The sequence below is a fragment of the Pipistrellus hanaki genome (assembly GCF_964339955.1).
Source record: "Pipistrellus hanaki genome assembly, chromosome: 4".
Taxonomy (NCBI): domain Eukaryota; kingdom Metazoa; phylum Chordata; class Mammalia; order Chiroptera; family Vespertilionidae; genus Pipistrellus; species Pipistrellus hanaki.
Genome location: NC_140506.1, coordinates 13258029 through 13283318, shown reverse-complemented (window position 1 = coordinate 13283318; position 25290 = coordinate 13258029). Strand labels below are relative to the sequence as shown.

General features: G+C 43.0%; 2 protein-coding genes across 3 annotated transcripts in view; both read right to left on the bottom strand.

Annotated features, from left to right (window-relative positions):
• The window catches only part of OTULIN (OTU deubiquitinase with linear linkage specificity), a 33452-nt gene extending 8186 nt beyond the window's left edge, over positions 1-25266 (bottom strand). Inside the window, exons 1-5 of one of the 2 annotated variants that reach the window (XM_084881652.1) lie at positions 24928-25266; positions 15964-16040; positions 10699-10793; positions 6063-6206; positions 2675-2800 (exon numbers count right to left, since the gene is read on the bottom strand). In XM_084881652.1, coding sequence (XP_084737778.1) covers positions 2675-2800; positions 6063-6206; positions 10699-10793; positions 15964-16040; positions 24928-25103 — 618 coding nt within the window. In that variant the 5' untranslated portion in view covers positions 25104-25266. The remainder of the gene's footprint in view (positions 1-2674; positions 2801-6062; positions 6207-10698; positions 10794-15963; positions 16041-24927) is intronic. The other variant, XM_084881653.1, reaches the window with a different exon arrangement.
• TRIO (trio Rho guanine nucleotide exchange factor) overlaps positions 1-25290 on the bottom strand; it is a 749917-nt gene that overhangs the window by 367391 nt on the left and 357236 nt on the right. The gene's annotated exons all lie outside the window — the stretch shown is intronic.

The following is a 25290-nucleotide window of genomic DNA, read 5'->3' as shown; positions in this document are numbered from 1 at the left end:
CCAAGAGCTGATGAGCTGATGGCTTTTGCAGGGCATTAACCAACTGCGGGGCCTTAGTTTTCTCAGCTGTAAAAATGGGATAACCATAGCAACATCATCTTGGTAGTTGTAAGAATTAAATACATACAACTTTTAGTGTATGACCTGGCCCATAGAAAGTGCTGGCAATGAAGCTCAGTTTATTAATAATTTTCACATTACTGTAAATTGGAATCACTTAAACATTCCCCAAAACGAGGATCCAGTTACCCTAGATACACCTAAAAAAAAAAGCCAAAATTGCGATTTCACAAAAACTTAAAAGATAAAAAGGAAATCACAAATGATTGAACTCAAGAGCCTTCTCACTCACTCCTACAGGGCCAGAGCCCTGCCCTCAACCCTCCACTGACCCGGGGACTGGGCAGCACAGGTCTCCAACCCCCACAAATCCTGTGCTCTGCTTAACATGCAAGAACAAAGGAATCCCTCTGTCTTCCTTGTCCTCCCATTTCATCACTAGTGTTCCTGTGACAGTGTATTTTGCAGTAAATATTGGATCGGCAACTAAGTAATTGCGGGTTTCACACATGGCTTCAGTTGAATTTTTAGGTTTGCAGACGTAGTACAAATGTAAAACACATTTTGTATTTGATAGTTGGCTATTCAGCTGTTAATCAGTAAAAAAAGTTTTTTGATCTGTTTTGTAGTTTTTGTTTGGCGTTCGTTGAAAAATGGAAAATCAAAAGGAACATTTTCGTCATATTTTGCTTTTTTATATCCGCAAGGGAAAAACGCATCACAAGCTCATAAAAAGTTATGTGCTGTTTATGGTGACGAAGCCTTAAAAGAACGGCAGTGTCAAAATTGGTTTGCCAAATTTCGTTCTGGTGATTTTTCACTCAAAGATGAAAGACGCTCTGGTCGTCCAGTTGAAGTTGATGACGCCCTAATCAAAGCAATAATCAATTCGGACTGTCACAGTACAACACGTGAGATTGCAGAGAAGCTTCATGTATCACATACATGCATTGAAAATCACTTAAAACAACTTGGCTATGTTCAAAAACTCGATACATGGGTTCCTCACGAACTGAAAGAATCACAGTTAACGCAACGCATTAGCAGCTGCGATTTGCTAAAGAAACGTAATGAAAATGATCCATTTTTAAAACAACTGATAACTGGCGATGAAAAATGGGTTGTTTACAACAATATCAAGCGGAAAAGATCGTGGAGCAGGCCAGGTGAACCAACTCAAACAACATCAAAAGCTGATATTCATCAAAAGAAGGTTTTGTTATCAGTTTGGAGGGATTACAAAGGAATTGTCTACTTTGAACTCTTACCACCCAACCGAACGATCAATTCTGATGTCTACATTGAACAACTAACGAAATTAAACAATGCAGTTGAAGAAAAGCGGCCCGAATTGACAAATCGAAAAGGTGTTGTATTCCATCATGACAATGCAAGGCCACACACATCTTTGGTCACTCGGCAAAAATTAATGGAGCTTGGTTGGGATGTTTTGCCACATCCACCATATAGTCCTGACCTTGCACCATCTGATTACTTTTTGTTTCGATCTTTACAAAACTCCTTGAATGGTAAAAATTTCAATAATGATGATGATGTCAAATCGTACCTGATTCAGTTTTTTGCTAATAAAAACCAGAAGTTTTTTGAACGTGGGATTATGATGCTGCCTGAAAGATGGCAAAAGGTCATTGATAAAAATGGGCAATACATTACAGAATAAAGTTATTTAGTTCCATGAAAAAATTGTCTTTGATTTTCTTTAAAAAATCCGCAATTACTTAGCTGCCGACCCAATACTTCTATGATTGCAAACCCAAACTAGGTTCCAGGAAGTCAGGTCCTCAGTTCATCCATCAACAAGGTATTTACTGAATGCCTATTATGTGGCAGGCTCAGGTCTAGACCCTGGGTATAAAGAAATGAACAGTCTTTCATAAAGCTGAAAGCCTAATGGGGCATAAATTCATATCACTGATGTAAGAAATTTGGACTGTCCCTAAAAGGTCACTAGTTCGATCCCAGTCAGGGTACACGCCCAGGGTTTGGACTTGATCCCTGGTTGGGTGCATGTAGAAGTCAGCAGATCCATGTTTTTCTCATATTGATGTTTCTCTGTCTTTTTCTTCCTCTCCCTTCCTCTCTCCCAATTCAATAAAAACATTTTTTTTTTTTTAAAGAAAAATATGGACTAAATGTATCACTGAAACTTGTTAGTATGACTTAGCACAAAGACTATATTTGTTATGGTTTCCTTTTAAGACAGTTAAACAAATCATTAAACATATCTTCTCCAAGAATACTTGATGTTGATATTTCTCAATTTTATCAAAGACCTCACAGGAAGGGTTTGTGTTTGTCCAAACTTATTTTGCCTAAAAACCAGCCAAGAACATCTGGTAATCCACCAAGTGAGGACTAAGAAGTGGTCTGCTGAGGGGGGATAAGTGGGGATGGAAGGAGATTTGACTTAGGTGGTGAACACAATACAATATACAGATGATGTATTATAGAATTGTATACCTGAATCCTATATAAAATTATTAACCAATGTCACCCCCAATAAATTCGAGAGAGAAAAAAAATGGTCTGCTGGGGCAATTAGGAGCAGGAGCTTTTGCACTTCACACAAAAAAGAAAATTACATGTTCCAAACCTTCTTCCTTAGTAAAGTGAGGGACTCCTTAATTTTATCAACCAGGTCCTCGCTCTGTCCCTCAAATTTCAATCCAAGTTTCCACTGCTTGATCCAGCTGTATTTGCTTATGAGTTTTTCTGGTAACTGGAGTATAAAGAAACAGAGAGACAAAGAACATTAACCTTCCAAAAAGTCCATCACACAAACCAAGCTGTAAGAAACCACAAAGCCCTTTGTCTTTCTCTTTCTCCCATTTCTTTATCACTAGTGTTCCTACCTTCATTTCCAGAATTAATCCCTGCAAACCTATCATGTGGGTTTAGGCTGCATCTCCTAAACCTGAAGTCAGGAACCCAGAAAGTACTGCCCTAAAAAGGACTGCTGGAGTGAAATGAAGGTTAGGGTTGAGATACAGGGGCTCAATCTACCCTGCACAAGCACCTCAGCCAGGGACTCTGCGCAGCACTTTGTGAGTGTACTCCCCAGCCTCCCTAGTACTCCATGCTGCCTGCCTCTGGAAGGGGCTCCAGGACTTGAAAGATGGTCCAGGATAAAGTAAAAACCAGCTCCCTTCCTGACTAAGAAAACCTAATTTTGATATTAACACATATACTCAAAGTTTTAATATTCAATGAAGCAATATTGTATCTAGTTCAACTGCTAGTATAGTAAAATAAAAAACAGCACTGAGAATAAGAAGTAGGGGTTAAGGGAGCTGTAATGGTGGCAGCTGAACTCATACTTGTCTGCTTCCCTTTTGTAATTTCCCACCAATCATCAGTGAAATCTGGAGTCTTAAAGGCAAGATGGGACACAACTTGATGGATGACAGCATGGGAACTCACTCTCCCAACAGTGTCCGGTGTGCCAGGAAAAAATCCATATTATTAGGTTGGGCACAGGCATGTCATGCCACTGCTATAAAATTTAGAGAGGGGAAAAAAAGTTCACCTCCATATCAAAAGATCATTAAAGAATAATTCCTACAACATCCTATGTGGAACCTGAGCTTGTTTAACATTATAAATAGGTGGGGTTTTTTAAACATTTTGTATTGATTTCAGAGAAGGAGAGGGAAAGACAGAAGCATCACTGATGAGAAAGAATCACTGATTGGCATGCCCCCTACAAGGGATCAAGGGATCGAGCCTGCAACCGGGCATGAGCCCTTGACTAGAATTGAACTCGGGACTCTTTAGTCCAAAGGCCGAAGATCTATGCCCAAACTGGCTTAATATTTAATATTAATTAAATAGTTTTAAATGAGACCATATGTTAAGTTCTTCCGGAATCTAAGACCCTATCTACCCTTTCATAATGGTAATTCCAGTTTTACCTTCTCAGTCTATACCAATCATGTAAAACAAAGGTGGTTTTATCTTTGCAAAAAACAAAACCACGACTGGGATATAAATTCCTCTTGCAGTTCCCACAGTGATGCTCATCCACTCACTCATAGGTGGATAGGTGGAAGGGGCTTATCGTAATGACAAATGACCCGCCCCCCCCATGAGCCACCCAGCTCTGTGCCCACACTGTCCTGCATTTTGGCAGCATGTGGGCAGCTCTGCTGCAAACCTTCAATTAGGTTCTCAGTTTCATCCAGAACCTAAAATGCCCTCAAGTGGCAACAAGCTGAAATCACAACGGGGCACAGAGAAGTGCAAGTGAGCAGAAAATCTGGGCCGCACAGATGTGAGCTGGGAACCGAGGAAAGGGAAGCCCGTAAGCCCATCTGAGCATCACAGGACACAGCAGGTATTTAATAAGCAGGCACAACACTCAGCTGAATTACCCAGGAGACCCCAAAGATCTAACTATGCAGCCAGAAACCCAAATAAAAAGTCCATCTCCTCAATCCTTCCATGCATTGGTCAGTGTTGCTAGAGCAATCATCCAACTCAGGGTGCATAGTTCTGGAGACAGTGGAGAAAGTAAAAAAAATAAGGTGTGAAAAAGAAACTACAAGAAAAAAAATAATTGAGTTGGAATTATTTATTCAGAAGAAAGAAGTGAACATAATTTTAAGTGTTTTCAGGGCTCCTAATACATAGAACACATAAATAGCCATTCTTTTCTCCTGTACCTTAAGAGACTGGACTTTTGTTAAAAATTTGAGCAAGAAACAAGACTTATACACAAAATAATGATGGGAGATATTTAAGAATAAAATAGGTAATTAGCTTAAGTATAATTCAATTTGTGACTGAATTATAAAAACACCCTGTTTTCTCTAACAAGTCTATAATTCTTGAAATCAACACCATGTTAAAGGGATAGCAAATAAAAATGTGTCATCCCTACAACTAACTCATAAAGTAAGTTTCAGTATACCTTAGAGTCTAACCCACTCTAAGCAAACATTGCCCCAGGGCCCACCCACTCAGAGACATTCTAAAGCTTAGAAAACTTGGAAAGCAAAAGACTAAACTAAAGGACACCAGCTCTCAGGGACCCAGGCCTGCTCCAAGTTTAAGAACAGCCATGCCAAGCACCTCCAAGGTTGTTAGGTAATCTGACTGCAGTCAAATACCAAAACTGGAATCTGACAGATGCAGAAACAACACATAGGGAGCCCAGGCAAGGACAGGAGGTGAGGGACAGCTGAACTGTCCGAGGGGCAGGGAGGACAAGGCTTAACCTCCCAGGTGGGGAAGGAGCAAGGCCAGAGGAGCTGAGCACAGGCAGAAAGCCAAGTCCAGGCCCTCTCCACTGAGATCAGACTAAGGGGAGGGGCTCTCAGCCCAGCTCTCCCGCATCCCTTCCATGTCCTGTTCCAGAAGAGAGGGAAGAGGGCAAAATGCAACAGGGAACACCTTTCAATACAACTAGCGAAAGGGCACGTGTTTCTTGGTAACAAAGGCAGCTTCCCTGGCAGCATGTGGGCAGCCCTGCTGCAAACCTTCAATTAGGTTCTCAGTTTCACCCAGAACCTAAAATAAGCACAACACTTCCAATTTTTTTCTAATTATGCCCTATTGTCAGCTTGGCTCAATCATTCCAGCCCACCAAACTCTCTGAGGTATTCTATCACCCAACCTATGGCATGACCTCATCTGATGTTTGTGGACACATGACACGAGACATGCTTTTCAGGTGTCACTACCACATCCATTCAAATCAGCACCAGCTCAGAAACCAAACTGCTCCTTTACAAACTCTTAACACCTGCTCACTAATTCAGCTCAACTGTTCAAATAAATTTTACCATTTTTCTTTTCTGGGAAATACTATTTTTGGTCGCTTTTGCTATGCAAAATCATCCCAACCACACAAAACCCAATGAACCCACATGCTGACGTCATATTGCAGGCTAGGCTAGCACAGAGCACGGGCAGAAAAGGGAAGTCTTTCTCACAGAAACGATTGGAAACATTACGGACGCAAACCTGCAGCAGCAGCGTACCAGCGTGAGCTCCGGGTCCTGCAGCCAGGAGGGCAGCCCCGCCGGCTGGCTCATGGCCTGGAACAGCGTGGCACGCAGCGCACAGTAGTTATCTCCGCGGACTCGCCTTATGGAGGTGAATTTCTGAGATACCTCTTCGTAGCCCTGGGTGAAAGCATCAAAGAATTCAAATTGGTTGTTACTAACTTCAGGGAGAGTTTATTCCAGTAGGAAAATGTGCCCCTGAAAGACTGGAAACAAGACTGGTTGAGTCCTTCATGTAAGACATTCTAATTCTTTCTTTATTAATCAAAAGATATTAACAAATGTTAGTATTGTACAGAATATCAGCATGTTAACAGATGCAATACACTATACCATATAAATAATATACACAGTATTATTAAAATACCAACCACTCTCAAAATTGGAGATATAAGTCCTTCCTAAGCAATTATTGCACACTTATGAATTGGTAAGTGAATGTATGGGTAATTTTAATCATGTATTGATTGACTAGAGGCTGGGTGCACAAAATTATGTATTGACAGAGGCTGGGTCCCTCAGCCTGGCCTGCACCCTCTCACAATCCAGGATCACTGGTTACTAACTGCTCACCTACCTGTCTGCCTGATCACCTCTAACCACTCACCTGTCTGCCTGATTGTCCCTAACCACTCTGCCTGCCTGCCTGCCTGATCACCCTTCACTGCTCACCTCCCTGCCTGATAGCCCCAAACTGCTTGCCTGCCTGCCTGGTCGCCCCTAACCACCTCTGCCTCAGCCCCCGCCATGGCAGCTTCGTCCAGAAGGACATCTGGAATGACATTAGATGTCCCATCTAATTAGCATATTATGCTTTTATTATTATAGATAATTCTGAAGGGCTTAATCTGTATTTAAATTGACCCTAACTCTTTAATGAAAAGATAGGAAAGAAGAGAAAGATGTACTACATTTGTATCTCTGTATTAAAACACATACGGACACACACACATCCCAAAATCCCAATTTTCCATGGCACATTTTAAAAAGTCTAATTCTTGGGTAATTCTGTTATACTATTTTAAAAGTGGATTTAAGCCGAAACCGGTTTGGCTCAATGGATAGAGCGTCAGCTTGGGGACTGAAAGGTCCAGGGTTCGATTCCGGTCAAGGGCATGTACCTTGGTTGCGGGCATATCCCCAGTAGGGGGTGTGCAAGAGGCAGCTGATCGATGACTCTCTCTCATCGATGTTTCTAACTCTCTGTCTCTCTCCCTTCCTCTCTGTACAAAATCAATAAAATATTTAAAATAAATAAATAAATAAAAGTGGATTTAATTATCATTCTTGTTCAATCTGGAAGTGAAAGAAGGAAATGAAAATGTTCAGTGACATGCTCTCAAAATCAGCATTCAAATGGAATATTTTGAAGTATACTCTACAAAAGGACACTATAAAATCCTAGTGACCGGTCCACAGGCCTCTGATGATCTGATCTCCCTGGCTGGGCAAACTGCTCAGGCATCATATCAACCTCAGCACTCCCCCAACTCGCTCACTTCTATCCTGTCTATCCTCTCGCTTGGCCTGTTCTCCCTCGACAGTTTCTGGAGACCGTTTCCTACCCTGCACTCATTCTAAGGAGTCTCTCTCACCACGCAGACAGCCACCCTGTGTCCAAGTGCTGCACCCTCATCATGAGCTGTGTTCAAGGTCCAAGTCACAAGCAGTGCTCTTAGTGGGTATGAAACTACTACTTTATAACAAAATGTTGGGAGTCCCCTTTTTAGATAGTGGTCTAATCACTGTGACAGATGAGGGACCATCAAGCAGACTCCTGTCTACTAATGTGCATCTCTTCCCTATGGTGGATCCTCAATTACCTTGAATATTCACGATGACTTATTCAACAGCAACTGCACCTCTCAAAATGCATACATTACTCACGCTATTTCAGAGGTGAGTCAAACTTTGAAAATTAAATTTGGATTTATACACATCTCCAAAAAAAACCCAAACAGACAAATGAGGACTAAAAAAAGAACCGAGACCCATGCTGTTATCAGGCCCGAGATGCTCTACAAAAGGACCATGAGTCCTAATGTGACGATGTTTTTCTAACTGATGTGCCTTTGATTCCATTTGGTCCCTGAAAAACCCAACTACAGGGTCAAATCTTTTTCTTGAAATAAAATGACAGAGAAATTATTTCAGCATGAGTTCCAAAATATGGAATATTTGGATAACTTAGGGGTCATCTTCAATTATGGACTTTCAGGTGCCAGTTGTTAGAAAAATCCTTTAAAGAGAATGAGGTCATATAATAAAATTGCAAGCCAGTGGAAGTGGGGAACATGAAAAAATATGGGCATATTTAGGAGATATTACAGGTTCAGTTCCAGACCACCGCTGTAAAGTGAATATCTCAATAAAGCAAGTCACCTGAATTTTTTGTATCCCAATGCATATACAAGTTATGTTTACACTCCACTGTAGTTTATTAAGTGTGCAATAATATTATGCCTAAAAAAGCAATGTATAATCCTTAATTAAAAAAACATAATTGGCCGAAACCAGTTTGGCTCAGTGGTAGAGCATCGGTCTGCAGACTGAGGGGTCCCAGGTTCAATTCCGGTCAAGGGCATGTCCGTTGGTTGCAGGCACATCCCCTGTAGGGGGTGTGCAAGAGGCAGTTGGTCGATGTTTCTCTCATTGATGTTTCTAGCTCTCTATCTCTCTCCCTTCCTCTCTGTAAAAAATCAATAAAATATATATTTTTTAAAAAACACACACACAATTGGTAGTTACAAAACAGTCATAGAGATATAAAGTACAACACAGGGAATATAGTTAATAATATTGTAATAACTATGTATGTGCCAGCGGGATACCGGATATATCAGGGGAACACTTGTAAAGTATATGACTGTGAAACCACTATGCTACATACCTGACACCAATACAAAATAATACTGAATGTAAATTGAAACTGAAAAAAAATAATAAAAAACCCCACCCCACTTTATTGCTAAAAAAAAAAAAATGCTAACAATTACCGGAGCCTGATGGAAAAATGGCATCAATACACTTGCTCAGCACAGGATTGCGTCAAATCTTCAATTTGTAAACAAAGCAAAGCACAATAAAATGAGCTATGCCTGTGTTTAGATACTGGGCTACTGGTTATCTAGTCTGATACCAGGTGAAGGTTGTTAAAAAAATCTGAGTGGCTGATACGCAGATTCGGCTAATGGCCTCACCAATCTAGATGTTCTTCACCCTTCACTGCTGGCAGGAACTGAGAGTCCTGGTACTTCCTGATTGAGTTCTCTCACAAGGGACTGAGACACAAAGAGCCTGCAGTCCACACCTACAGGGGGCAGAGCTGACATTTGCTCTCAGAGCTTGAAAAGTGACAGCTACACTCTGAGTTAAGAACAGCTCATTTCCAGGTAGGCCTGGGCAGCTGAGTTGCCTGCTGAAAGATGTGCAATACTGTCTACAAAAACAAGCTCTGAAATAAAGACCAAATGTATTCAAATATTTAAACATTTTAATTTTTTTATATATTTTATTGATTTTTTTTTTTTTTTTTACAGAAAGGAAGAGAGAGGGATAAAGAGTTAGAAACATGGATGAGAGAGTAACATCGATCAGCTGCCTCCTGCTGGGGATGTGCCCACAACCAAGGTTCATGCCCTTGACCAGAATCGAACCTGGGACCCTTCAGTCCACCTGGCTGATGCTCTATCCACTGAACCAAACTGGCTAGGGCTATTTAAACATTTTAAATACTAAACAATAGTTACAAACAAAAAAATCTATTAGAAAAATATCTACCAAGTATAATAGATCAATATCTCCAGTATACAAGAAGCACATTCAGATTCACAATGTAAATAAACCCAAGAGAAAAATGAACAGGAGATATGACCCAGAATTTACAAGAGGTGGTGGAAGACTTAGACTGAAACTCATTTTTGCAGCTCACAACTGTCGAATGGTAGCAATTTTGCATGGTTCACACTAGTAAGGAATGTTGGATTCAGGACACGTTCAAGGGCAAGCAATGGTATGCTGTCCAGCTGGCTGTGCAGTAGGAGTGAGTCAGGGGATCTGATCTGAGTAATGAGCCAGTCCAGTCACAACAGGACCCTGGCATGTCCCACAGCCTTGGAGACTACCATAGGGTCACCAATCTGTACAATAGTGTTGGGAGGGGACAACTCCTGGGATGCCCTAAATGAGGGGGAGTTCCAGATCCCGGTGCTTGGGGAGTGTAGGAGCCCCCAAGACTGGAGGGCATGAAACAAAACCCAGGGGACAGTAGGGGATTAGACATCTTTTACCTCACCAAGCCAGTACGGCATTCCCAAATGATTCCAAGAGGACAAGCAATGGCTGGCCCAACTCTAAACAGCAGAGTCATTTCTGTGTTTTTCAAGGAACTTATACTACTAAAAAACTGATGATTCTATTTTAATACTGGGACTCGGAAAAAGTCCCTTATCTTTGGCAACTGTTCCTTATCTCTAAAATCAGAACACTAATATTTACATAGTGTAATAGCAATTGTCATAATTAATGTCTAAAAATATAAAAGGACACACTAAATAATTACCTATGACAGACTATTTGAAAGACTTAAAATATGTGCATGCAGGTGTCATACCTTTTTCATACATGTAGCTTTTTGAGTATTTCCCCTCCATTCTTTTTTGCAGTAGTCCATGATATCCATTTCAGGAGCTACACTTAATTTAGGTTCTGTAAAAGAGTCAAACAGAAGCAGAGAGGGGGAAATAATGAAGAAGAAAAAAAAAGCATAATCAGAACAACGGTACTTCTTTATGCAGGGATTATTTTCTCTCATTTCATTCAAAAAAAATATGGGATCTACCATTGCCTATCAGCTGATCCAGACCACTACCTCCTCGCTCCTAGATAACCCAATCAGTTTCCTTTATCACACACCCTACTAGCCATTCTCCAAATGGCAGCCAGAGTGATGTATAATACTTTAACATCACTCCTGGGGCCTCCCATCTCAGTTGGAGTGGAATTGATGTCCTTACTACCTACAAGGGCCACTGTCCTGGCTAACTGTCTATCTGGACTTGGCTCTCACCACTACCTCACTGACAACTTCTGCTCCACCTGCAGCCGCCCCTGAATTCCTTCAACACATCTGGCTCTTTCCTAGGCACCTGCTCCCAAATTCCATGCAGGCCTCTGCTCACCTGTGAGACCCCTATATCATAATGTTGCACACCTTCACTCTATATTCTTCTTAACACTGTTCTGTTTTTCTTCTTGGCAATGATCAACACCCAACATATTTCTTTTTCTGTATCCCCCTCCCCACCCCACTCCACTCCACTCCACACTCACACCCACACACAAACACAGTAAAACACAGCTCCTTGAGGGCAGGGGCTTATTTTATTTCCTGGCTGTGTCCCCAGAACCTACAGCTGCTCAAGACACAGGTGTCCACAAATACTGTTTCAATCAATTAAACAACAGTCTGAGCTATGAGAAAATACATCTAATTACTTGTAATAAGTTTTTTTCTCATCCATTATACAAAGAGATAACACTTTGGTAACAAAACATGTATTTGTTCTTATTAATTTATATCATGCCCTAATCCCCAAAGACTACAATAATTAATAATGAGTCAGAAACTAAAAGGGCTCTCAATGTTAGTTGAACCACAGACCTCATTTTACTCTAATAAAACAAAATTAAAAATATAACTTATGACCAGACAAATGACATAGTAAGAAAATGGCCTTTAGTTTTCCTTACTGTTTGGAGTTGGATTTTGTGGTCTACACATATGCACGTACATGCCTATATCTATGCATATGTTTTAGGAAGAAAGGGAAGTATATTCTCAGGCATATCTTGACTTTCTTTTTAAATTATTGAAGAAGTAAACGTTAGCAAAAAAAAATTAGGATATAAACACAGAAGAACCTTACAATGTATCAACTCCAGAGGAAGTTGACATAAAATAAAAATATTATATTCAGCTCAATTCAGCAAATATTTATGTCTAATACACATCAAGCATTGAGTTAGGAATATGAAGGCTTATGACCCAGATTTTGTCCTGAATGGGTTTAAAGAGACTCCTGAAGAAAAGACAACAGGCATTCACAAGCAAGGGTGTGATGGATGCTGAGATGATTAAGGAGCACAAAAAAGGAACTGCTAAGCCCTTCCTGTAGTTCAGGTAAATCAGGTTTTTTTTTTAATATAAAACATTAAGAACTGTATTTTTTAAAATCTCATGGTGAATCCCTTTATGAAGAAAATAAACTCTGTCTGAAAAGAGGAATAATACATATACAGACAACATAGATACATGTAGCTGACAACTCCTGTAGCATAAGTCAGGATTGGCTTAAAGGTGAAACAGACCCCTACTCATTATACAGAGACCTGAAACACCAATGCTCCACAGCCAATCTTCAAATAAAGACCTATAGCTTGAAATTCAAGAAACATTCTTTGACTATTTAGTAGAGGAAAGAGTTGTCTTGTATCTGCCTTTCCACTCACCTCCCCACAAACCACAAGGAACTGCTAATGTCCAGAGTCAAGGACATTTACTGGGCCGTGTTCTCCCACCAGGCAGAGCATGCTTCCTGCTCAGCGGAGGCCTCCAGGAAAGAAAGTCCAGCCTTTCTCCTCTCCTCGCTTGCAGTCCTCATTCCTGCACGTGCCAAAATGACACCTGCCTCCTGGGCAGGGCAGGCCTACCCCTCAGGTTTGAGGGGGAGAAGCAGGGCACCTCACCTGGCCAAGAAGCCAGGCCCAGGCCACAATCCTGTGCTGAGTCAGATGTGCACACTGGGCAGTGAGGGTGAGAACACGGGGTACCTGCACAGCTGCTAGATCAAAATGGTACTTTAATTCCCCTCCTGCCGCTGTTTTTTGAGAGGTGGGCTCTAGAGCCACTGACTGCCAACCTCTAGGCCAGGGGCAAGCTGCTTAGAGTGTTCAACAGCTCCTTTCTTTAATTGACTCTGATTATCAGAAAGAACATTTTTAATGGGAAAGGGGGGAAGAGGCTGAAAAACAGAAGGTAACCAGGAGATGAAACAAAAGGCCTGGTTCTTAACACCATGTGGTGACCAAGTCAAAGATCAGACCCTTGGGACATGGGAAGTTACAGATGAACCCCTCCAGAAAGCTGAGACTCAACAATAAACTATCAAAAAAGACCAGGCAATTTTTTTTTTTTTTTGGGGGGGGGAGGGCAAGAATTACACAACTTTTCTATAATGAACCAGACAGTAAGTAACATAGGTTTTGGGGGCCATAAAGTTCTGTCACAACTACTCCACTTTACCATGCACAAAAGCCACCACTGACAATATGTAACTGAGAAGTTCTAATGACATCCTTTCTACCAAAACAGGTGGCATGTCAAGTTTGGCTAGGGAGCCATAGTATGCTGATCCCTAGAGAAGGTGCAAGAAACCTTTTCACTAACAAAGAGTGAATATAAGAAAACCTTGTTGACCTGAACTCTGACTTGAGAATTCATAACCACAGGCCGGCTCTCAGACAGGGACAGGATGTAAATTCAGATCAGCCACAAGACCCTGGAAACACAAGTCTGGAAATTCATATAAAGTGGCCCAAGGGAGGTGACACCCTGGGTGCCTGGCAGAAACAAGGCCAAATTTTCTCACACTCAAGCCAAGTTGCATGAACTCTACACAGATACGCAAGAGCTGAGCTTATAATTCAAACTTTAAAGAAAGAAATAAGCAAAATAATTATATCTATCAGGATTTGTAAAAAATGAAAGACCCAGAAGAGTATGTTTAAAATGCTTTAAAAAATAAAGAAATTAAAAACATGAGCAGAGAAAATAAACTAGCCAAACGATCAGGCAAATGGAGGAGGAGGGGGAGAAAGAAAATAGATCTGAATAAACCATCTAGAATGCAACAGAGGCTACAAGATTAAAAACATATATGAAAATGTGTGTAATTGAGAGCCTCAGATGACTGAATGGGGGCTAGCAAATATCTAATTAGAGTCCTGGAAGGAGTGAATACCGAGAACTGGAAAAGGCAATATTCATAAAGATAATAGCTGAGAATTCTCCTGAACTGATGAAAAAAAAAAAAACTAGGCACCCAGAAATGCAAACAGAAAAAATATATATATATATATCAAGCAACACGTTAAAAAAAAAAAAAATCCACACTTAAAGAGTTATCAAGGAGAAACACCTAAGACAAAGAGAAGGAAAAGGCAGATTATCTACTAAGGATTAGTCTGACTGCAGTGTTTTAACTAACAGAAACCAGAAGACAACACAATAAAATGTTCTTCAAAAAGATTATAGGCAACAACTCTTCATCTGGAGTTACTCAAGAAAAAAATTGAAATAAATTTTTCAAATACACAGAGCTTCCCACCAACAGATCCTTACAGAGGCCCTTCCAAAGGTTGTTATTTCAGGAGGGCCCTGAATAAGCCCAGAGGGCTGAGATGCAAGAAAGAATATAAAGGGTTCCATTTTAATCTCAGACTAACACTGGAAGTGACCAGGCCCACTGAAAAGCTCAACTGCCTGCAATAGGGCTGTTACTGGCAGGCAAAAAAGAGCCTTCAGAGTGAAGGAGAAAATGAGGACTCTGCAAATGTAGCAGGAATGCCCAACAGCCAGAATCACTTCTTCCTCAGGAATCCTATATAATAAAAGGCTAACATGCAAATTGATCACACAGCCATGCACTGACCACCACAGGGGAAGTGCTGCTTAGCCAGAAGCCAGGCTCACAGGAAGCAGGCCTAAGCTGTCAGATGGACATCCCTTGAGAGCTCCTGGACTGCAAGAGGGTGCAAGCCAGACTGAGGAACCCCCACACCCACACCTCCCTAGACCCCCCAATCCCTAGTGCATGAATTTCGTGCACTGAGCCTCTAGTATGACTAATAAGAACTCTGCATCAGAAGTGAATTCTGTGTAACTGCAGCAGTAGAAACCAAGCATCCTCAGCAATTTCATGGAGGACTAGAACAGTGTGGCCCAAGAATACATCTGACTAGGCTCCTACAAAGAACATCTCCTATGGCCACCAGTGAGGAGTTCCACCAATTCCTAGTTGAGGAAGACTTGAAAACCATCAACAAAACCCCACTTTGTATCATTTCTTCTGAATTACACATACGGTAATGTTTTTGTTAACCATAAAATAAACAGAAGCTAGTGCTCAAAACAAACCACTAGAACACACACATTACATTGGGAATAAGAGAGAAAACGCCACTTGTGCCTCTCCCATGACACATCCCCAAATGGATGTGAAGTAATGAGGTGCTTCACACACAGCCCTTCTGGCTGTGCCCACAGTGGAGGAGGCCAGGATGTAACGCCTTGCTCTAGCAGCAATGATGGGTCAAAGGTCCCCGGTTGGGGTGAGAAGAGCAGGCATGACTGAGCAGAAACATGAAACGAAATCATGAAACAAGAGGATCAGTGCTACCAATCCCATGATCATTCTTTCTTACAAGTCAGTCAAATCCGCATAGCCATCTGATGCAATGACACGGTTCTCTATTAGTCTTCCCATGTGAAATGAAAACTGCATTGCAAATCCAAACTCTCCCTCCAAGAATGTAAGGAAATCAAGAACTAAGAGAGGGCAGTGTCAAGAGACTCAACCAATCCTGATGGGTACAAAAATGGCATGAAAAGAATACGTTCAATAAAATGTTAAGACCTCAGGAAACAATACTCACCAGACTCTAACAAAATGAATAATTGCACGCAGCTAAGACCATATGCATACCCCCTAGGAAGTACATCCTAATATTTTATGAACATGGATATACGGATTTAACAGCATTATCTACTATAAACAGTAGAACAATAAAACAATAAATAAAACAATTCCAAACATACCTGATAACCCTCTTTCATGTATAAGTAACTCTTTCTCCTTTTCTATTTCATCCGCAGCACGATACATGTCCTCCTCGCTGAAATCATACCAAATAAGACATTTCAAAGCTGTTTCACTGACAGTTTCCCTCTTATCACAAATGCAGGTGCTTAAAAATTGATAAGACATTTGAAGTTTAATTTTTTTCTTATTAATGACAATTTGATAAAATATGGATCTTTCATCTTAGATACTCGTGTTTCTATCATTCCACTTCAGAGTTTCTTACTTCAAATGAGACATTTTACATCACTCCATTTGCCACCTGGCTCTAAGGCCATTTTAATTACAAGTCTATTAATGCCTCATCTGCACATGTAAGCACCTTAGCATGTGTCTTATCAATGAAGCACTGTCATAGTCTATCAAGTTCCGAGAATAAATACAGTGCTATTAAAAGTGTTCATATAGGTATGCAGGCCGATGGTCCACCTTAATGTCACAAATTTGACAATAGCTACTCTAATAACAACAATAGGCAAGCATCAATTATTACAAGTCACCAGAGCTAAAAAAATAAATACCTTCCAAAGGCTCCCCGTGTTCATATTCATGTTCCCCTGAGCATATCCCTATTGTCCCACATACTCTTGTTGCTGCCACTGCTACTGACTTGGTACTTATATAATAGTTTCCTAAAGAGTCTCTAGTCTCACTTACTGAACTAATAAGAACCTACTAAGTACTAGAAAGGGAGACAAGGGTGCTAGACAAAGATGATGGGACTTTTGGTTTTAGGGTGCCTTCTCTCCCCCTCAACTTACACCACAACATGACAATGATGGGCAACAGAAACACTATGTTTGCTAAAACCACAAGACAGATGAAAGTCCAAACGTGGACAAAGGAGTAAATGATGAAGGACGGGAATCCTTGCTGCCTGCAGAAGGGCATCTGTTGAAGAGAAGACCAGTAAACCCTGCAGAACCCCAGAAAGGCCAAGTACTTCATTCAGAAGGTACAGGAGACACTGAGAACTGAGACCAAGGAAACTGACTGATGTACACACAAGGAGTGTTCAGACCCTCAATTCCCTATACTCCTTCCCGATGACAGCACACCCCCATCCTCACACAAGACAGGAGGCTCCAGGCACAATGGCACACAGGAAGGAGGAGTTAATAGGTCAATAAACAATAAGGAATTAAGTGAACGACTGAAATGCTCCCATCCCCAATTCCCTTAGTTCCCCCTGCTCCTTCTCCACGGCCTAGTACTGCTGGAAGAAAGAGGAAGGGGTGAGGGGAGAAAGAGACAGATGAAGGTGTGTTGAGAGAGGTGGGGAGTCTAATATATCTGCCTCTCCCCACCCAACCTGAAACTCTTCAATGGTTCCCAAATAAGCAGAAAAGTCTAAAATGTGGACTTAACCTACCAGTCTAGCCAGTATTCCGTGATTCCCTACACACACCCACACCAGTCCAAGGTTTCCCAGGCAGGCACTTTCACACCCTGTGATTGACTCTCCCCATTCCCTCTGCCTGATGGGCAATGGGCTAGCACAGCCCGACAGGTACTATGTGGGACCCCACTGGAGTGGGAACCCAGAGGTAAAATGTCCTCACTGCAGCCCCTATCAGCCATATGTATGACTGTAGAACTAAAGTAACTACATCTGTCAGCGCCTAAATTTAACCAAGGACAGTAAGAGTACCCACCTCAAAGGGTTGTTATGGGAAGAGACAATGTAAAATATTCAGCACTCAAAGTTAGCTATTCCTATTAATTCTCATACTATATCCATTGGTTCAAAGTATTAATAAACAATAATCTTTTTGCATACCCTTTTTCTTTCTAAAATAAAGGTGCTGGGGTATGTGTGGGCTGATTTTTTTTTAATGTTCTGGGGTTGAGGGGTCATATTAGGGAAAAGGTACTTTCCACATACTCTGGATCATCAGATTTCAAGTAAAAGGTGTGATGTCAACCATGGAGCCTGTGCCAGAGTTCAAAACAAACAGAAAGCAGATTCCCAGAGCCTATACCTCAAACACCTAAAATAAAAAGTGACTAAATGTGTTAGTTCTTCTTTTGCTAATTTAATATCTTTCGAGCCATGTTCCGAGCTTGATCAAATGTAAAAAATTCTGATCCTAAAACACAGGCACTCAAGTGAATCACTTTCAAAATATTACCAGAAGCATCTCTTTGGGCAAGCACTTACCTAATCTTGTCAGTTCTCTCGTCTTCATAAAGAGAAGACTGGATAAGATCTAAATGACCTACATCATCTCATGATACTCATAAACTAATTAGTAAAATTCTGAACCACACCAAAAAATGTATTTTTTTGCCAACTTGACAAAAAGAAATAGGTATCATTTGGATTGTTTCACATTGGACAGCTACTCTTGTGTTGGCTGTTGTCAGTTTGTTTTGTTTTATTTTTTTTTAAATATATTTTATTGATTTTTTACAGAGAGGAAGGGAGAAAGATAGAGTTAGAAATATGGATGAGAGAGAAACATCAGTCAGCTGCCTCCTGCATACCTCCCACTGGGGATGTGCCCGCAACCAAGGTATATGCCCTTGACCAGAATCGAACCTGGGACCTTTAAGTCCACAGGCTGACGCTCTATCCACTGAGCCAAACCGGCTTCAGCTGTTGTCAGTTTTTTATTTGACAATCTAAGGGAGAAAAGGTCAGTGCCCCTGATGAAACAGATATCACATGTTTTAAAATTCCTGTGGCATAAGGTTGAAAATTGCTGATCTACATGGTTCCTCTTCCAGTTCTTACTTCTAACAGACCAGGAATCTATTAGTCGTTAAACATTCTACCTCCAGGGAAAGTCTGTAGCTGTGCTACATGCACATTTGGCTATACTTTGTCCTCTTCCTTTTCAATCTATTATACAAAGTAACCAAAGTGCAATGCAATACCGGTGCCCAGATGGGGTTCTCTGAACAAACATTTCTCAGACCAGTTACAAATGCAAATTCCCACAAAGACCAACAATAGAGGAACAGAAATAAATCAAAGGGAAGATAGAAACAGAAAGTGAGATCATCTTATCTAATAAGAGTAATATGCAAATTGACCATCACTCCAACACACAAGATGGCCACCCCCACATGGTCAAAGATGGCTGCCACCATGTGGACATAAGATGGCCACCACAAGATGGCCAGCAAGGGAGGGCAGTTGGGGGGGGGGGAACCAGGCCAGCAGAGGTGGCCAGTTGTGGGGACCACACTGGCAAGGGAGGGCAGTTGGGGGTTCCGGGGCCAGCAGGGGAGAGTAGTTGGGGTGATCAGGCCTGCAGGGAAGGAAAGTTAGTGGTGACCAGGCTGACACAGGAGGACAGTTAGGGGCAACTGGACTAGCAGGGGAGCAGTTAGGCATCGATTGGGTTGGCAGGGGAGTGGTTAGCGGGTGATCAGGCTGGCAGACAGAAGCAGTTAGTGGCAATCAAGCAGGCAGGCAGTTGAGTAGTTGGAAGCCAGCAGTCCTGGATTGTGAGGGGGATGTCCAACATCCCTCGAGGGGTCCCGATTGGAGAGGGTGCAGACTGGGCTGAGGGATACCCACCCCCCCATGCACGAATTTTGTGCACCCAGGCCTTTAGTCTATATAATAAAAGACCAGAAACCGTTATGGAGGAATGACCAGAACGACTGGTTGCTATGATGTGCACTGACCACCAGAGGGCAGACGCTCAACGCAGAAACTGCCCCCCAGTGGTCAGTGAGCTCCCACAGCTGGAGTGCCGCTCAGCCAAAAAGCCAGGCTCACAACCAGCGAGCACAGCGGCAGTGGCAGGAGCCTCTCTCCACAGCAGCACTAAGGAGCAGCAAGCCGAGCAGTATGGAGCAGTGATCAGGCAGGCATTAAGGAGCGAGGGGTCCCACCCGGAGAGGGCCCAGGCCAGGCTGAAGGACCCCACCCCGCCCCATAGCAAAGTTCCCTCTGGAACTAGTACTAGTAAAGAAAAGTAAGACGAAGTCATAAATGTGACTTGATTTCCTGGGGAAGATGGCATGTGAATCACACTCAATTATACAATTTAATTAAATTTTAAAACCAAACTGTTAGCAACTCCTCCTTAGAAAATGTTTAGTTTAGCACCGTAATGTTATTTTAAAGTGTATATATTCAAGTTCCCATTTTCTCTTATGCTAGAGGTAACATATCTTATTAATATTAAGGCAACATACACCATTGAGAAAGTTACATGACATTGCATTCTATTGTAAATTATAAGCTTCCTCTTGCTGTTCAAAGACCTACATAACAATACATTTTTGAAAACTTAATTTAAAAATGCTTACTACCTAGAAACAAAATTACACTATTCCTAAAAACAAAAGCTATAATCTAAAAACATAGAGCACAGTGAAGCAGAACACATTTCTGTGAAGCCAATTTTTCAATTTCTGATACAAGTAAGATCTAGCATGAAAAAAGTCAATGCTGACATATATGCAAAGCTAACAAGACAGCATTCTAATCCCTCACCATTATGATCACTTGCACAAACTTCCCCTTGTCTAAAAAAGCTAACATGAAGATGATTTTGTTCAGCTCTCTTAACCTGAACACTGCAGTTCACGCTTAACTTGGCCTGTCCTGGGAGACTAGTGGCCCAGACAGTGTTGGTGAGACAGTGTCAACCACTGTGACACCAATGCACCTTCCCACACAGGAATAGCAAAGACCATTCAACCGAGCCTTTCTCCTCCGCTTACCAGTTGTAGAGATGGGTGAACAACACATCAAATGCAGGAAAGTACCAGCACCCAGGCCAAAATTCCACCACACTTCTGCAACTGGACTTTCCATGACTGGCTCACGATACTCCACACGACTTCCAGAGGTGTATGGGGATGACCCTGGACCCGCAGCACTGAGGCCTGATTCTCAGAGATATCTAAGCTCTCAACTCTGAAGCTGGCTCTACATCCAGGTAAGGGGAGGGGCAGGAGGGCATAGCTGATACCCCATCAAATATAGCCCCTTGAAGCTCCTCACGTGTGAGCTGGGTGGGAAAACACACTGGCACAGTGGTATATTTAGCAACACCCAAGAACAATGTTTTAACAATTTGTTGTTATTCACAGATCTTTTGAGAAGCCACAGCTTTCATCAGAAGCTCGGCCCAGAAACACATAAATACACATGAAGAGTTGCCTTCAATTTCAGTTCACAGTCATGCTCCCCCTACCCACCCACGGCCAACCCGTGGACCGCAGATTCAAACCCTGTCCTTCCACGAGGCAAGCAGGCAGAGAAGAGCCACAAAGCAGTCTCGCTTCTCACTTCCCTAAGCAAAGACGTGGACATAGCATAAGCTTCAAATGTAAGACGGGTGAGCAGGAGATGAAGCATAAGAGACCTGCTGATGATACAAGCAATGAAGAAGTGTCCAAAAAAAAACCAAAAAAAAACGAACTGAATCTGATCTGACCTACAAGGTATTTAAATGGGGCTCATCTCAGGAGCCATTCTCAGGGCTTAAGGGGGGTGGGGAGGATGCCAATCAACCTCAAAGGAGCTAAGAAGGAAAGAAAAGAAGGGAGAGAGGGATGAAGGGGGAAAAGATTTACCAAGTAGCTTATCCATATGATTTTTATGTCATTCTTTGTACTTCTCTCCCTTAGGAAATGCAGTGAACTTAGTCTAAAGCAGCAATTTCCAAACTTGTTTATCTAATGGCACACCCAACTAATTACTAAAATTCTTCAGTACACCAAAAAATATATTTTGCTGATCCGACAAAAAAAAAGGTATAATTTTTTTTTTTTTTAATCATCCACATTGGATGCTATTGTTGTATTGGCTGCTATTATTTTCTTCTTTAACCCTCACCTGAGGATATTCTTATTGATTTTAGAGAGAGGAAAAGGAAGAGGAAGAGAGAGAAAAAGGGGAGATAGAGAGAGAGAGGGAGAGGGAGGGAGAGGGAGGGAGAGGGGGAGGGAGAGGGAGAGGGAGAGGGAGAGGGAGAGGGAGAGGGAGGGAGGGAGGGAGGGAGAGAGAGAGAGAGAGAGAGAGAGAGAGAGAGAGAGAGAGAGAGAGAGAGAGGGAGGGAGGGAGGAGGGAGGGAGGGAGAAACATCGATGTGAGAGAGAACACTGAAAGGCTGCCTTCTGCACCTGAAACTTAGGTATACGGGACAATGTTTCAACCAACTGAGCCACACTGGCCAGGGTGGCTATTGTCATTTTTTTCATTTGACAATCTAAAGGGAAAGAGGTCAGTGCTCTTGACTCAATAGTCAGATATTGCATGTTTTAAAAATTCTTGCAGCCTACCGGTTGAAAATCGCTGGCCTAAAAGAATCAGTATCTTACAGCACTGCCTAGATAATGATCCATCCCTTCCCAATGTATCACTGCACACTTCAAAGAGACACATCTGAAATGATTGGTGGCTATAAAGTTGGGCTATGGTTTGTACTCATAAGTACTGTCAATAGAATGCATTAAAAATGACTGCAAGGTATCTCAAAACATCTGTAGTTTTATGCTATTTCATATATTCAGGTACAAATATTTTATTCAAATTCCTGTGCAGGGAAAACCCAATTCTTTGAGTGAGAAGAACGAAGTTGGCTCCAATGACAGAAAAACACAATTTAAAAGTATTTTAGGTTGTAATTCAGACAATTACACTATTTACTTAAATCTTTACCCAACTATTAGGTTGCATATTTCATCATATAAGAACTGATGTGCACACATTATATTGCAAACTATAAAATAAGCAGTTTATAAGATGCAGTTTCTCTAGCCCTTAAGAAAGTGTCACAGAGCAAACAGAAATAGCCTCACTGCTTATATAATTGGCCAGAAAGCGAAAAAATACAAGATGTGATGTTCTGCAGTTGGTGACACTTTAAGTTATCTTCACCTCCTTTCCTTGCTTCCTCTTGTTCTGAGTTAGAGAGAGTAAGATCACCGACAACAAAAAGCTCTAAATAAACTACATAACGAAACATCTGGTCCAGGAAAACAAAAATCTGAAGCGTGCTGTCCTAATTCATGTCCCTCGGCCTGCTTTGCTGAGGAAGCCGGAGAGACACTGGAGGAGGTTCCCACCCAGGCATCAGGGAACTTGGCCTTGAAACCTACTCCGTTTCTCCCTGGGCAAGCTGTACCTATCGATCGGCCACTCAGTTTCCTAATGTATAAAATGACAAACCTAGGCTGAGCTTTTTAGATTCCTTTCAGCTCTAAATCTATAGTTCTACTGGCAGAAGACAGAAGAGGCCAAAAAACCTCTTCACCGGGAAGGAGTGCTCCCTCCACACCAGGGGTCCTCAAACTTTTTAAAGTGGGGGCCAGATCACAGTCCCTCAGAGAGCTGGAGGGCCGGACTATATGAACTACTAATTCCTACTGTAACACCTCGGCTGCGCTCACTGCCCAAAAAACCTGGCGGGCAGGATCAGACTCCTCTGCGGGCCGCATGTGGCCCGCAGGCCATAGTTTGAAGACCCCTGCTCCACACCATGACCCATTTCCCAGGTGCGCAGATGCTGGGAGCCACATGCAGCAGGACAAGTTGCCAAGTAACTATATGTATACTTTCGGGAACATAATGCTCACTTCATAATTTCTGCATCACCCAAGGGGCACGAAACTGCTCTGCAGAGGCTGAGGATCAGCATCTGAGCAGCAAGGCCATTAGATGGGGGCAGAAGTGAGGTGGCAGCAGTTAGGCACCGCATGGGCCGGGAGAGGGGAGAGGCAGAAAATGCTCCTATTTTACAGGCTGCAGAGTCTGAGGTCTCCAACTCAAGGAGCAAAATGGAAGCCACAGGTCACACATCAGCTCACACATGGACCAGTTACTGGTTTCAATTAAAATATAAATATTTTAAAGTCAGGACATTTCATACAAAAGTCCGAATATCAGTTTGTTTGTTTTAATATAGAAAAGCCAACTTATAGGCTGAAACTTAGACTACCCCCCAACAGAGAACACCTACCTGGCCAGCTTTACCAAGGTTACCTACCTCCTCACTCCTGGGGGCCAGAGTTTGAAACCTCCTACTCTAAATACTTCCCAGCGGCCATTAAGTGTGGATAATTACATCGAAAAGGGTTTGGGTGCGCAATAAATGAGAATGCCACACAGCCCATGGTAAAGAACCACGCAAAGGAGAAGTATTACAATACACTAGCTGCCTAACAATCCTGCAACGGACCCCTTTTTAGGAAATGCAAAACTTTATTTTTTTTTTTTTAAAGAGCATTTAAATACACCTTCTACTTCAGCTTTCCACTTACGTTATCTATCAAACCGGTTATCGGCATGCTTTCCTCAATTTAGGAACTCAAAAACATGTGCTTAGAGCTTGCAAAGTGCAGCAAAGCTTCAGCCTTCAGCTGTGTATTCTGCTTCCACCCCCATATCCCCTTGCAGATCCTATGCCGCTTTCTCGCAGTTCCGTAAGGGATGGATCTAACCCGCACTCCCGTATTTAAGGCTAATGGGTGATCTCTGGCAAGCCGCTAACAAGCGACCAGATTGGAGCAGACTCCGCGCCAAGTCTAGCAACAGGTGGGCCGCTCCTCAAGCCGCGACTTGCCTTCCGGAACACACCTGCCGCCTGGCTCCATTTTCCTGCCAGGTTGGAGGAAAGATCCGCTGGGTGTTCGGTGTAACACAGTAGGTTTCCCAAGTTCCTGGCGCTTTCTTAGACTTCAGAGTTACCCTAACCCTAACCCCTGATGCAGACAGACTATGGGGGGGGGGGGGGGTCGGGCACTAGGTGACCATACCTGGGAGGGGGTCCCTCCGAAAAAACCTTCGTACTCTGGTTACAACTGTCTCCAAACGCCGCTGCCCCGACCACCTTACTGAGAACCGAGGGAACCCCCTGCCGGCTGCTTCCCAGCCCAGCCCACCCCATGCCCAGCCTCCCGGGGGGACCGAGCCCGGTGCCCCTGCCACCGCCCGCGCCCTGCCAACTTACTGCTCGGCCGGGCACCGCACCGCGGCCCGCGGCTGCCCGCCGGCCGCCGCCTTCCCGCCTCCCCGCGCGGCGGCTCTGCCGGGGCCCGGGGTCACGGCGCCCGCCTCCCGCGCCAGCTTCTCCGCACGGCCCGCGCCCAGCCAGGCTCCCGGCTGGGGCATGGTCTCCCGACTCATGGGGCCGCCGCGGACGGCGGCGGGGCCGCGGGGGGTCAGCGCCTCCGAGCGATCCAGGGCCCCTGCCGTCGGGGCGCCCGGCCGTGGCCGCCGCAGCCGCTCCGCCGCCCGCCGGCTCCCGAGGCTGCCCAGGGCGCTTCCGCGCGCGTCACGGCCGCCAGCCCCGCGGCCTCTGACCCCCGCCGAG